The 14,198-nt window shown below is 46.1% G+C and overlaps 1 protein-coding gene across 1 annotated transcript in view; it reads right to left on the bottom strand.

Moving 5' to 3' along the window:
• Positions 1-14,198, bottom strand: part of AK5 (adenylate kinase 5) — a 239,683-nt gene that overhangs the window by 15,882 nt on the left and 209,603 nt on the right. Inside the window, exons 11-12 of the mRNA XM_035018241.1 lie at positions 12,343-12,506; positions 11,143-11,259 (exon numbers count right to left, since the gene is read on the bottom strand). Coding sequence (XP_034874132.1) covers positions 11,143-11,259; positions 12,343-12,506 — 281 coding nt within the window. The remainder of the gene's footprint in view (positions 1-11,142; positions 11,260-12,342; positions 12,507-14,198) is intronic.

Raw genomic sequence — 14,198 nt, forward strand, 5'->3', positions numbered from 1 at the left:
CCACACCGTGGCCGAGTTGAGACTGGACTTCATGGCTCCTGTTTTCCATGTGCTGCCTCAGAGCGGTCTCTTGCCCTCAGCTTTTGTCACCTCACAAAATGTAGGCATCATATAGTATGCTACCTACGGCAGTCACAATCTGTCCTCCATACTGAGGGGACATCTGTGTGTGTATGCATATGGGTGTTTCCTCTGGGAAGCCTTCCCTGACGAGAAGAGCTAATTACTTCCTTCTTTGTACCCGGTTCTATCCTATGCGACCACTCGGAGCACGGAGTGCCTGTGTCTGTTTGATGCGGGGTCAGCAGAGCGTAAGGGTGGAAGGCACAAAGGTTGGAGTCAGGCTGCTGAAGGTGTGGTGACGTTCTCTAAGGTGGTCTTCATCAGTTCCTTGCCTTGGTGTACTTGAAGCTCTTCCTCCACTGAGACACAGAGCCCAGAACTCTACCTCCTCGAAACTGAGCTGATCCGTAACCACTTGGACCAAGGGAATATAATGGAATGAGGCCATATGCTTTTATTTTATTTTATTTATTTTATTTTTTTTAATTTTTTTTTTTATTCATGAGAGACAGAGCGAGAGATAATGCAGAGGGAGAAGCAGGCTCCCAAGGAGCAGGGAGCCAGATGCGGGACTCGATCCCAGGACCCTGAGATCATGACCTGAGCCGAAGGCAGACGCTTAACCATCTGAGCCACCCAGGCGCCCCATGGGCCGTATGCTTTTAGATCATGAGAAATTTTGCAGTTTGGGCCTGATCAACTATCATCTAAGATGTCCAACTATTCTGACCGCTAAGCTGTGAGGAAGCCCAGGCTCGCCACTCAGAGAGGCCGTGCAAACAGATGCCTGGCTAGCTCTTGACTGTTTTAGACATCCCAGCCTTGGCGCCAGATATGTACCCTAGCCTTAGCCACTATCTGACTGTACAAAGTCAACTGTACAAAGGACCTCAAGTGAGAACTAGCCAGCCAAGCCCATCAAACCCCAGAGCCCCATTAGAGAAAATAACAAATTGTAATTTTAAGCTATCTGACTCCATCATTAACTGAAAGTATCACTCAACTTCTCTGCAACCCAATTTCCTTTCTTTTCTTTTTTTTTTAAAGTAGGCTTCACGCCCAATGTGGGGCTTGAACTCACGACCCTGAAATTGAGTCACATGCTCTACCGACTGAGCCAGTCGGTGCCCCTCATTTTCTCATTTGTACAATGAGGATGATCACAGATTGCTGTAAGGGGTAAGTAAAATTAAATAAAATAATGTAAGTATGATGTTTGGCATATGGTACTTAGTAAGTGTTAGCTATTAGGCTTATTTCTCCTATTAGGCTACAATCTCTTTGTGTAGGGTTATGAATGCTTGACTCCTGGTCCCAAGCCTTGCAGATAGTAGGTAGGTGATTAAGAAATGTTTCAGTGAATAAATGATGATGATACGATCAGCAGCAGGAATCTCCCAATCTTTCTCTGAAACGTTCTTTGGCTCCTAATGTCTCTGTGTCTGTGTCGCCTCCCCTACCACAACCACCAAGAAACTTGCTCCCTCTCGTCCGTCATCTTGCCGTGGTCAGGCTGTGAGTAAATGAAGGCTTGCCGCCCCACTCTGGAAAGTGCCTGGGAGGGATGGGAACAAAATCGGGGGGGGGGAGGAGGACTTTTAGGCACCACGGAACAGTAAGTTGCTAGTAAGGGTCGATCAAACGTTTATCTACCCCCTCTACAGGATGTACTTGAAGGAACAGGGTGAGAAAACGCTCCAGAATCTACAAGAGCGAAACCTCTGGACTAGGTCATGCACCTTTTCTGCCTGTATCAACTGGAAAACAAAAGGAGCGTTTGAGCAGCATGAGAGGCTGGGTGTAGAAGGAAATGACTCGTGTCTACCAGCAGAGGGCGAGCTTGGGAGGCGGCCTGGGTTCGGTTAGAGTTGGGCTCCCCGGAGCAGTTTCCGGTGGGGTCTGCAGGAGAAGACGAGGTGATTTTTCTAACTGTGGGAGTTTGGGGGCCGCTCCTGAAGACGGGAAAGATAATTCCGGGACTCATTCAGGGGCACACAGAGATCATGGGTAGCTGAGCTGCAGCTGGCGTCAGAATGAATGCAGAACCGAGGGGCGGTTTTGGCTTCCGCGCGGATTCCCCAAGCGCGGCCCACAGACCAGGGGCACAGGCATCATTTGGGGGCGGGTGAGAAAGGCAGTCGCAGGCACCATCCCTGACCCCGCTGGATCAGTCCCTCACTTTAGGAAAATCTCCAGGCCAGTGCTTCGCAGGGTAACAGTTTGGAAAGCTGCTCTACCAAGCCGTTTCCAAGACGATGGGGTTTGACCGCACCCTCCTCCCACGCTCCCTTCCCAGCAACACGCTGTGCAGCCGTCTTTCCATGTGGAAGCGGCCTGTACCACTAATGGTTTCTGAGATGTTTGAATGAAGTACTCTTTAACCATTCCCAAAGCACTGAGATCTACATCTCTCTTCAGAAAGTCCTCCGGACGAGTTCCCTGTGTCCCCGCTCGGCCTCTTTTCCTCGAGACCGGCTCCCCGTGAACACCACGTGACCGGAAGAGCGCTCTGCCCTTGTGCGAATGACTCACAGAGACCCGGGGACACGCCCCTGCCCCCAGCCTCACCCTGCTGGGGTCCCCGCAATTCTGACGCGGCGGAGTTGGTTCTTCACAGGCTTTGCGTGTTAGAGCACGAGGGTCCCGTAGGGGCGGTTGGCGTCCCGCAAGCAAACAACGTTTCGATAGCTACGGCTTTGCCTACAGCCCTCCCTTCGGCCCGTTTGGCCCTTTTCCTGCCGGAAGTATCATCTCTCTGCTGCGTAAGAGGAAATGGAGGCTCAGGGAGGTTAACTTGCCCGAAGCCACTGAGGGCTGTTACTGACGGCCCCGAGTCAGCTGTGTGTAGCCCCAAAGCCTGGGGGCTTCCCCTCGTGGCCGTCTCCTTCGGGACGGGGCTCAGGCCAGACGCCGGGGGGCCAAACGGGGCCAGGAGACGAGGGCGAGACAGCGGGGAAGCAAGCGGGTGGCGTGCGAGACCCTTCTGTTTTGCGGACGCGGGTCTCGCTGCGTCTCGGGATCGAGCTGGGATGGGCGCTCACCCCGGCTGAGAGCAGCCACCAGGAGGAGAAGGTCCGCTTCAGCCGCCGTGGGCTACTGACTTGCCCGATCCCAGCAGGTGGGACGGGAGGGGGCGTTTACCCTGCTCTCCCCTGACCCACACTTTAGTTCTGTTCTGATTAAGTCAGGACACTGGCTGGGCCCTATTCACCAGTGGGCAGGGGCGTGCCCCCCAAAACCCCCCAAAATAGCGGTCTTGTTCTCTCCGAGTGCCTCATTTTCCTCATTTTAAAATGAGGATAATAATAGTTTCTACCTCAACAGGACACATGGCCAGGATGAATGAGTTAATAGACGTCAAGTGCCTGGCCCATTTTAAGCGCTACGTAAATGTGAGCCTGGCAATATATTCATCCCTTTTCATTGTAAAAGCCCCCGTTGGTCAGATTTGGGTTTAGAAAGAGTCAGAGGCCCCACCCGTGCTTTTCGCCTGAGTTACATGCTCCAGCGTATTTCCTGGCTTCACCGCGCTGGGAGGTAAGGGCCCTTGGTTAACAAGAAAGTGGCATGCCTATTTTCCATTTGCTCTCACCTCAGAGGTACCTCCCCTTAAGGAACCTCCCTAGAGGAGGGGTATCTGGGTCATTCCAGCATTCCTGAACACACAACCCTAATAACAAAAATACCATCCCGCTGCTACCATTCTATCATTACACAGCTCAAAGTTCTATAACGAACTGGAAGTCAGATGAGGAGGGCAGGAATTTGCAAGTGGGGCATCCCAAGGTGGTCCCCAAGGCTCCTCGCAATTCCAAGCAACCAGAACACACCAACTAGAAAGTCCTTTGGCCAGATTCAAAACCCCCTCCCCCCCTTCTATTTTTTTGGGGGAAGAACTCATTCTGAAAATGAGAATCACTTATCCTGTAGATGGAAGTGTTATGAGGTAGTTAGGAGTCATCATCAGGCAGAGGGGTAGTAATGTCATCCTGCACACACCCAGGAAAATGATCTGCATATTCAGGCGAAGGGCACAATTTCAGCTAAGAGGCTCCTGGGAGGGAAAAGCCAAGAGCAAGCACATGCATTTTATTTCTGTTAATATCTGTTTAGTTTGGCTGTTGTTGAGCACAAGCTTGGGTTAATGTAGGAAAGCACTTCAATTTCACACTGGAGAGCCAGGCTAAGCACATAGCCCTCTTGGAGACGATAATAACTCTACAGAGTGGAAACAATAGTATCTGCTGAATAGGATTTTAAAGATTAATAAAATGACATACGTAAAGCATCTAGTTCAATTCCTGGCATATTTCGAGTGCTCAGAAAATAACAGCTATTACTCTATTAGTTATGTATTCCGTATGATATTATCTGTATACAAATGGGTAGAACTCAGGGCGCCTGGGTGGCTCAGTTGGTTAAGCGACTGCCTTCGGCTCAGGTCATGATCCTGGAGTCCCGGGATCGAGTCCCACATCGGGCTCCCTGCTCAGCGGGGGGTCTGCATCTCTCTCTGACCCTCCTCCCTCTCATGCTCTCTGTCTCTCGTTCTCTCTCTCTCAAATAAATAAATAAAATCTTTAAACAAAACAAAACAAAACAAAACAAAAACCAAATGGGTAGAACTCAGACTGGAAGAACAGACATGACAAGGTTAATAGGAGTTACCTCTGGGTGATTAGTCTTTGTTTTATACTTTTCTGTATTGTCTCAGAGGTATACAGTTTTTATTTCTGCAGTCAGAAAAATACGTCATTCTGGAAAAGACTAACAATTTATTGAACACCATATGTAGGCTTATGAATGTGTCAGGTACTCTTCAAGGACCCCATCCAATCTTCCCAAGAGGCGTGGCTGTAGCCATTTTCAATTTATGTTTTACAGAAGAGGAAATTGAGATAAAGTTAAGTGACTTGCCAGTGAGTTGTGCAGCAGAGCTCCGAATACAGGCCTGTTAAGACCTGGACACTGTGCCCAGCAGTTCTCAACTGGAGTAGACGATGGAGTTGATGGTCAGAGACCCCAACTCCTTCTTCATATTCCTTCTGCCCCCGTCACGCACACGTCGACACACCTGTGCGGGCACGTGCACACACACACACACACTCACACACACTGACCCCCCCCCCCCCTTATACCATGTTGGATATTGAAGGCACAGATCATGAATTCAGTGGGGCCAAAACCAGCGTTGGGAATAGAAGATAGGACAGTCGTAGAGAAATCGCACACAGACACACCCTTAAGCGGTGGACACTAGTTTGGGTTTGGTCTTTGGTGAGGTCATGTACAGCAGTCAAGCAAATCCTTACAGACGCTGCGTCTCAGAGGACTCAACTATAGGTATGTAAGAACGTCAGCCTAACGAACTGAACTGGGGTTTTTCGGCAACAGATGGTCCCACGCAGCAGGCACATCAGTCTCTGCGACACAGAAAGGCTGGTTAAAACCATTCCCAGGCCCGAATGGGCTTCAAACAGTTGTGGGCCTGATTGGTGCATGAGAAACGCTCACTCTGCTCCCAACCTGGCTGATTGCTCTAAAGCTCTGGAGAAAATCAGATGTCTGTGTTTGTCTTTGCCAAATTTCGAATTAGTTCCTTGCCTGTAATTTGGAGGGGGCTCTACAAACAATGGGGTCCCTGCAGGGGCATAAATGAATCAAGAGCGGCTCATTCTGTGTATTTTTAGCATCTTTGTTCTTCTGGTCAAGTTTAAAGCAAGTAGTTGCTTTGGAAGGTTGGATGTGTTCCCTTGCATACAGCCTAAGTAAGGGACATTAGAATCTTCCAAGGTCACTGTACCCAGGGACAAATCAATACCATGCTTGACCTTTGCAAACTCCTCCCAGCAGTGTGTAAAAGACTGTTTCTGTAGACCTCTCACTGTAGGTCATCAGGTCATTAATGAAACTGGGCACTTGTGTATTTTTTGAAATGGCATCATGAGTTTTAACATTGGTTGAAACTGCCTGGTCACCACGCTAATGACTCTTTCTCACTCCTGAGTTCCAGTAAGCTTTCTTCTCTGCCACATTCCTTTTTTTTTTTTTTTTAAGATTTTATTTATTTATTTGAGAGAGAGATCGAGAGACAGATAGAGAGCACAAGCAGGGGAGGGGCACAGGGATAGGGAGAAGCAGGCTCCGCACTGAACCGGGAGCTGGGGCTTGATCCCATGATCCTGAGATCATGACCCGAGCCCAAGGCACACTTAACCGACTGAGCTACCTAGGCGCCCCTCTGCCACATTCTAATGCCTGTCTGAATGGGGCCCCCAGTGGGAGGGAGAGTTCTGCTTTACTTTGGGGGAAATCATATGGGTTTTTGAATTCATATATGCCAAAGGCCAGGAACAGACCACTAGCCATGTAAAACCTTTACTTCATGCTACCTGGGTTATAAGCAAAGGAGAAAGGTTTGACCAAATCGAGATTTACAGATTTGTGTGAGGTGTGATTAAAAAAAATGAGTGACTCTGGGGCACCTGGGTGGCTCAGTTGGTTAAGTGTCCGACTCTTGATTTCGGCTCAGGTCATGATCTCAGGGTTGTGGGATCAAGCCCCGTGTAATGCTCTGTGCTGGGCGTGGAGTCTACTTATGATTTTCTCTTTTCCTTTCCCTTTGCCCCTCCCCCTGCATGTGACCGCTCTCTCTCTCTCTCTCAAAAAAAAAAAAAAAAAAAAAAACTGACCCTAAATGAGATAATATTTTATAGCCTTTTACAGTTTAGAAAACACATTTATGTATGTTATGTCATTCAATGTTCACAAAATCCTTGAATTAGGGTTTGGCAGATGTGTTATTACCTCCATTGTCCAGAGGAGGAGGCTGAAGTTGAGTGACTTGCCCAGAGTCGCACTAATATAGGACAGAGGCAAGATTCAGCTTTTTGAACTCCGGACCACTTGACTGACATGCTTTAAAGAAGCTCTACGTGAATGCCACTGCTCAAAACAGTTTGGAACCCCACAGGCCTAAAATCAGGGATTTGCCTCCAGTTATAAAAATCCCCAAGGGAGAATATGGATTATAACTTTTATAATTGTCGTTTGCACTTAGTAGTTGACAAAAAAAAAAAAAAAAAGAGATGCTCATCTTTACCATACATCTTCCTTACCACACTGGACCATTTGGGGCCTTCAAAAGAACAATTTAGAAAAGTAGACTTTTCAAAGACATTTTCCCCCAGCACTTCCAAGCTAGTATTGCATGACCTGTCCTGACTCTCTTGGAGACCCTCCCAGGGCTCTTCGGAACTTAAGTTCACAGGCAAAGTAAGTTTCAGTGAAATCACCTTGAAGTGTGCTGTCGCCGTGAAGCCTGAAGCTTAGGAAACACCGTGGACCCTGTGGCCATTACAGGGTATCTCCCACCTATTTGAATGGTGTGCTTCCACAACCGCCAATCCCTGCGAGCAGGCAGCCCTTGTCAAGGGCCTGACCCCACAACAACTCCTCTCTATCCTCTCTCCATCCTCTAGACTTGCCAAGGCCCTGTTTCTGAAGTGTAGAAAACATTTCCCGGTTACTCAGTTATTCATGGTGTATCCCCAGGAACCTTATCCACAGCTTGGCTAAAAGACTAGAAGAAGCTAAAATGTAAAACAGTCTACGGAAGACTCAATATGGTTAAGATGTCAGTACCACCCACAGCGATCTAGATTTAAAGCAACCCCTATCAAAGTCCCAATGGCATTGGCTTTTTTTTTTTTTTTTTACAGAAATAGAAATACCCATCCTAAAATTCACATGGAATTTCAAGGTTTCCTCAATAGGCAAAACAATCTTGAAAAAGAGCCAAGTTACAGGTCTCACACTTCCTGATTGAAAAACTTATTACAAAGTCACAGTGATAGAAACAGTGTGGTACTGGCATAAAGACAGACATACAGACCAATGGAACAGAAGAGAGGGCCCAGAAATAAACTCTTACACAGATGGTCCAACGATTTTTGACAAGGGTGTCAAGACCATTCAACTGGGGAAAAAACAGTCTTTCCAACAAATGGTATTGGGAAAACCACATATCCACATGCAAAAGGATGAAACTGGACACTTACTTTGCACCGTATACAAAAATTGGTCAAAATGAATTAAAGACTTAAATGAAAGAACTAAAACTATAAAATTCTTAAAGAAAATAAGAGAAAAGCTTCATGACATTGGATTTGGCAGTGGTTTCTTGGACATGACATTAAAACACAGGGAACATGGGGCGCCTGGGTGGCTCAGTCGTTAAGCGTCTGCCTTCGGCACAGGTCATGATCCCAGGGTCCTGGGATGGAGCCTTGCATCGGGCTCTCTGCTCAGCAGGGGAGCCTGCTTCTCTCTCCCACTCCCCCTGTTTGTGTTCCCTCTCTAGCTGTTTCTCTCTGTCAAATAAATAAATAAAACCTTCAAAAAAAACTCCACAGGGAGCAAAAGCAAAAACAGATAAATTAGACTATATCAAAATAAAAAGTTTCTGTGCATCGGGGTGCCTGTCTGGCTCAGTCAGTGGAGCATGCAACTCTTGATGTTGGGGTTGTGAGTTCGAGCTCCATGGTGGGTGTGGAGATTACTAAAAAAAAAAAAATCTTAAGAAAAACCTGTGCATCAAAGGACACAATCAACAGAACGAAAGGTAACATACAGAATGGGAGAAAATATTAGCAAATTATATATCTGATATATAAATAACTCCCACAACTCAATAACAAGAAACCAAACAACCTGATTCAAAAATGGGCAAGGGATGTGAATAGGCATTTCTCCAAAGAAGATATATAAATGGTCAACAAGAACATGAACAGATGGTCAACAAGAACATGAACAGATGCTCAACATCTTTCATTCATCTTTGGGAAAATGCAAACCAAAACCACAATAAGAGATCACCTCATGCCCATTAGGGTGGCTACTCCCAAAACCCCCAGAAAATAACAGGTGTTGGTGAAGATGTAGAGAAGCTGGAATGCTCGTGCACTGCTAGTGGGAATGTAAAATGGCGCAGCAGCTACAGTAGGTGGTGTGTGATAGGATTACCAGATGCTCCAGTGATTACATTTCTGTATATATACCCAAAGGAGTTGAAAGCAAAGTCCTGAAGAGAGATTTGTACATCCATGTTCGTAGCATTAGTTACAATAGCCAAAGAGTGGAAGCAACCCAAGTAACTGTTCATGGATGAATGGATAAACAAAATATTCTTCAGCTTTAAAAAGGAAGGAAATTGTAACACATGTTACAACATGAATAACCTTGAGGACATGATGCTAAGTGAAATAGGCCAACCACAAAAGGACAAATCAGGCTGATTCCACTTAGAAGAGGTCTCTAGAGTCATCAAATTCATAGAGCTAAAAGTAGAATGGTGGTTGCAGGGGCTGGAGCGGGGGTGAGAGAGACAGGAAGTTGTTGTTTAATGGGTGTAGAATTTCAGTTTTCCAAGAAGAAAAGACTTCTTGAGACTGGTTGCACAACAACGCAAATACACATAACACTACTGAACTCTACACTTAAAAGTGGTTCAGATGTTAACTTTTATGTTATGGGTATTTTATCATGATATTTAAAAAAGGCATAGCAATCTTCCCAACTCCATTTTTTTTGAAAAAAGTAGTTGATGTATATCGAAGTTTGAGCTCTTAAAGTGGTTTGTTGTGCGGGAGAAAGCTCAGTAGAATACTGGCTGTGAGCGCCCCCCACTGGGAACTTCCTGGAACCACCAGAGTCATAGGTTCTGCTACTCCCACCTTGCTGGAGGCTCCATAGCGGAGGGACAGCCCTGGTGGGCTCATCCCACTCTTGCCAACTAGGCCAGCACATTTTTTCTTTGACTTTGGTTCCTGGCAGGAAATGTAGGGGAAGGTGAGCAAATGGCCTTTAAATATTCAGATACTACCTAAGGAAGTTCAATCAAACAGGCTCAGAAGGTCAGACTAACCTCCAGGAGACATACAAGTCTGATTCACTGTAATCCACATTGCAGTGTTAGAGATGGATGGAGACGGGCTCTGGAATCTTCATCCTACCAGCAGTTGTCACTTACCAGACATGTGACTGTGGGCAAGTCATGTAATCTCTTTGGGCTAAATTCATCACTTTTAACATGAAGAAAATACCTCCTCTATCTATCTAAAAAGGTTATTAAAAATATATGAAATGAAACATGAAAATGTCTTAAAACTAGTCTAAAGAGCTATCTAGATAAATATGAATTCTTGTGAGCTCTGGAATCTTTGTTTAATAACTGGGGACAATTGTTTCCCCCTTGCTTGGACTTTAGAGGTAAATGGATATACACTGTGTAACACCAGAGCGAGCCCAGAGTAGGTTCAATAAGGGATAGTTATGATGGTTTTTACTTACTACTGTTTCCCTGTGAGTGGCCCTGCCCCACCTGCTTCACTAAGAGATGGAGGGACTTGGGGAGGTTGGATGCTGGGAGGTTGGAGCGGTGCATACATTTGACTCTGCTTGTCCAGCATCAATTCCCTTTCTGGCTTCTAAGGGCATCTCTATTCTTTCTTGGGTAATTTCCCTTCCTTTTCTCAGTCCGAGTGCTTCAGGTATGGTGCTCCCTCCTCCCTTCCCATCCCCAGCCTGGTCTTCCAGGATGAATCAGGGTATTCCTAGATATTCCATTATATGCCCTCCCATCTTCCCCTTGGCCACAGTGATGGGTTCAGCGATGGGCTCATGACCTAATCCAGGATAATGAAACACTACCCTGGGTCATCTGTTGCCCCCATTGGAAAAGGAAAACACTCTCTCTGAGATCATTTAGATGGTGAAATATAAGCCCGGAATCCAAGAGATGGAGAAAGGCACACAATGGATGAACAAATTTGGATACATGGGTCCAACCAAGTGTGAACCACTCCTGGACATTTTAGTTACTTGAGTCAATAAATCCAGCACCATCACCCACCCACCCCACTCCCCTCTTTTTTGGTCAGTTTGTGTTGAGTTTTTGCCATTTGCAACTGAAAGTTTGATTAATGTAATTAGGAGAGGGATAGACTTTTGAATTTATCCCCCAACCTCAATGATGTCCCTTATTTTCCTTCTGGGAAGATCTCCATAAAAACAGCTCACCCTACGTCCGAACTCTTCCCCTTGCTTCACTTCCTGGGGATAGCCGTCAATCAGGAAGCCCTTGGTGTTGCTGAGGCTGGCCAACATGGCCTCCTTCAGGAGCTCCAGAATGATGCCCTGGAGCAGAGAGACAGTGGTCAGGATCTGAGCTCTTGTACAGAACAACACTAGCATTACCACCCATCTCCACTAGTCATCCCATTTTGGAAGGGAGAAAGGTTCAGATAAGATTAACAGCCGACAGAAATGTATCATATTTCATCCACTCTTAGGCTCACTTTCCCCCCACATTTTATTGTCTATAAAATTGGTAGATATCTTACAATCAGTCACAGTTTAATAGTGTTTTTTGTGCTGGTATATAGTTATATATGGAATAGTTTATCAGTTATATTTTACTGGGGTGTCTTAAAATAGCATCTTAGAATAGATGAAATATAGTGGCTGTATTTCATATGGTAACACTGCATAAATTAAGCATAGTGGCAGTTTAAAACTAGGCAAAACATGGTATAGAATGTGCTTCTCTGTTGATTTTTTCCAGTAAATATTTTATAACAGTTGATATTCACTGATTTGAGAGAATTGCTAGGGACGGTGGCTGGTTGAAGAGGAAGCATAAAGCTCTGTTAGCCAATACAGCCTGCACTGTACAAGCTCTAATTACAGAGCCTAGCGTGGGCCCTTGTAGGGCACGAATGAATATTTTTTGATACCTATGGCATCCAGCAGCTCAGAGATGGATGGTGACTTGAAAGGAAAAAAGATGCATGAAAGGGATATTCTTTACTTAAACTATCTAAGGAAGATACCAGATTGCAAGATAATGCTATCATACTTTACAGAACTAGGCTAAAACATTATTTTCTATTTTCCAGAGGGTTCTAATTATAGGTTCTGCTGCAGCATGCTCACCTCTGCTTTGAAGGTTTTTGTGGGGACCAGTTTCCTGGGAGAATATGAGATAGGCTAACACTTGAGGGACTGGCAGAGCAACAGAGTGGAAGAAACCTGGGCCGGTACATAGTCTGGCAGATGGGTCTCTGCTAAGCACCCTCCACCTGCCTCTTGACTTTCACATCAGAGAGAAATAAAATGTAGCTATTGTCTTTTGGGGCTTCTTTTCTCCAGCAGCTTAGACTAACTGCAACACTCCCAAATATCCGCCCCGCCCCCCCCCCCAAAGCAGCTGTTGCTTACTGAGGGCACCAGGTCGCCACGTTCCATGATGTCTCTGATCAATTTGCTTCTTTCAGATTCTGATGCCAGCTCATTACGCAGGAGCTCACTAGTCGAGAGATGTGTAAACCCATATTTTTCCACCAGCTTTTCACACTGTGTGCCTTTGCCAGAGCCTGGGCCACCTAGAAAAGGAGTCATGTATCAGACACCTGTCCCAAGTCGCCATGGTGTACAAGTCTATGCACTTCATTCACCAAGCACGTATGGGGGACTTATGCTTTATAGGGAGCTGTGTTGGGAGTTGTGGATACAGCGGAGAATGGGGTACATTCCTTGCCCTCAAAGAGTGGGCTGTCCAGGGCAGGGGGGAGGGCAGGCGTTATACACAACAAGCAGTTAGTAGGTAACTACTGTAGTGTTCTTCTGGGGAGAGTTCATGCTGCTCCAGGGGCACTGGGGAGGGGCGCGGGACTCTTTTGGTAGAGATGAAAGAGTCTCCTGGGGAGCTGAATATGCTCATGTGCAAAGCACTGACCACGGTGCCAGGTACACAGTGGGCGCTCAACAAATCTTAGCTATTAATTTTTAAAATACATTGTTTTCATTTTCAAACAATCCCAACTGTGGAAAAGAGTTATCAGTAGAGAATAAAGAACTTCCTGAAATAGTTGAGAGTAAGTAGCTCCTGATGCCTCATCACTACAGAACACTTTGGTTTCATTGCCTCCAGACAAGGAGCTAAGCACATCTTGCTACATAACTACATCTTCAGAACCCATTCAGATTTCAGTGGATTTGTCCCAGTAATGTCCTTTGAAGCCAATGGGTCAAATTCAGAATCAAGCATTGCCTTTAGTTGTCAGGTCCTTCTGGTCTCCTTCCATATAGAAGGAGTGGAAGCTGCATGTTTCCTCGACACTTTTGAAGATTATTTTGTAGAATAGAATTCAATATGATTTTTTTCTGCTGTTTTCTGAATATTATTATTAGTTCTGAGTATGAGCCATATTCCTTGGATGAGCATTATACCCTGGACTCTTTCTCTTGCCTTCCCTCACCCAAATTTCAACCAATTGCTAAGTTGTAAGACCTTCTTTGCAGATGTAAAATCATAGCTAACCTTTATCAGGAGCTTACTGTACCACCCACTGTTCTAAGCATTTTATGTATTAATTTAAAATAATCTTAAGAGGCAGGCACTCTTGCCCTCATTTTATAGATGGGGAAGCAGAGGCACAGAGAATTAACTCAACTGCCATAGCTGCACGGCTAGTATGTAGCAAGTCAAGGATGTGAAGCCTGGACTCTGGCTCTTAGAGGCATTTCCTCCTCTCTTCCCTGCTAGCCAGGCTTGTCTATAGGATGAGCAGGTCCTCAAGAGTAATTCCGCCTCTGCACGGGGGAGTGGGTGAGGCTCTAGAGTCCAGCAGACCTGCTAGCAGGATGATTTGCCTGAAAAGCACTGACACTTCTGAGCTCCAGAGCATTCAACGGCTTCCCAGTCCCCACAGGATAAGATCCAAACTCCTTAGAGTGGCATTTCAACCTTCCAGAATCTAGTTTAACCTCTCCAACCTTTTTTTTTTTTTTCCATTTCTTATCCTCGTCTAACACTGTCATGTCCAGCTACATACTGTCCCTGCAACAAGACATATTTTTCCAGCCCACCATGCTTTTGTTCTCCCAGATCCTCAGCCTCGTAGGCCCTTCCTTCCTCCTCTAACTATTGGGATCCTCTTCATCTCTTAGGCCTCCGTCAGTTGCTTGCCCCTTCTGCCAGGAATCAGTCCTGCCCACCCTCCCCTCTGCGGGAGGGAGTGGTTTTGACAGCACGTGGGTGCCCTCGGCCTGTCTGCCACTTGGCCTCCAGGTCC

This window comes from Mirounga leonina, unplaced genomic scaffold (genome assembly GCF_011800145.1).
Source record: "Mirounga leonina isolate KUSES-001 unplaced genomic scaffold, KU_Mleo_1.0 Mir_173, whole genome shotgun sequence".
NCBI lineage: Eukaryota > Metazoa > Chordata > Mammalia > Carnivora > Phocidae > Mirounga > Mirounga leonina.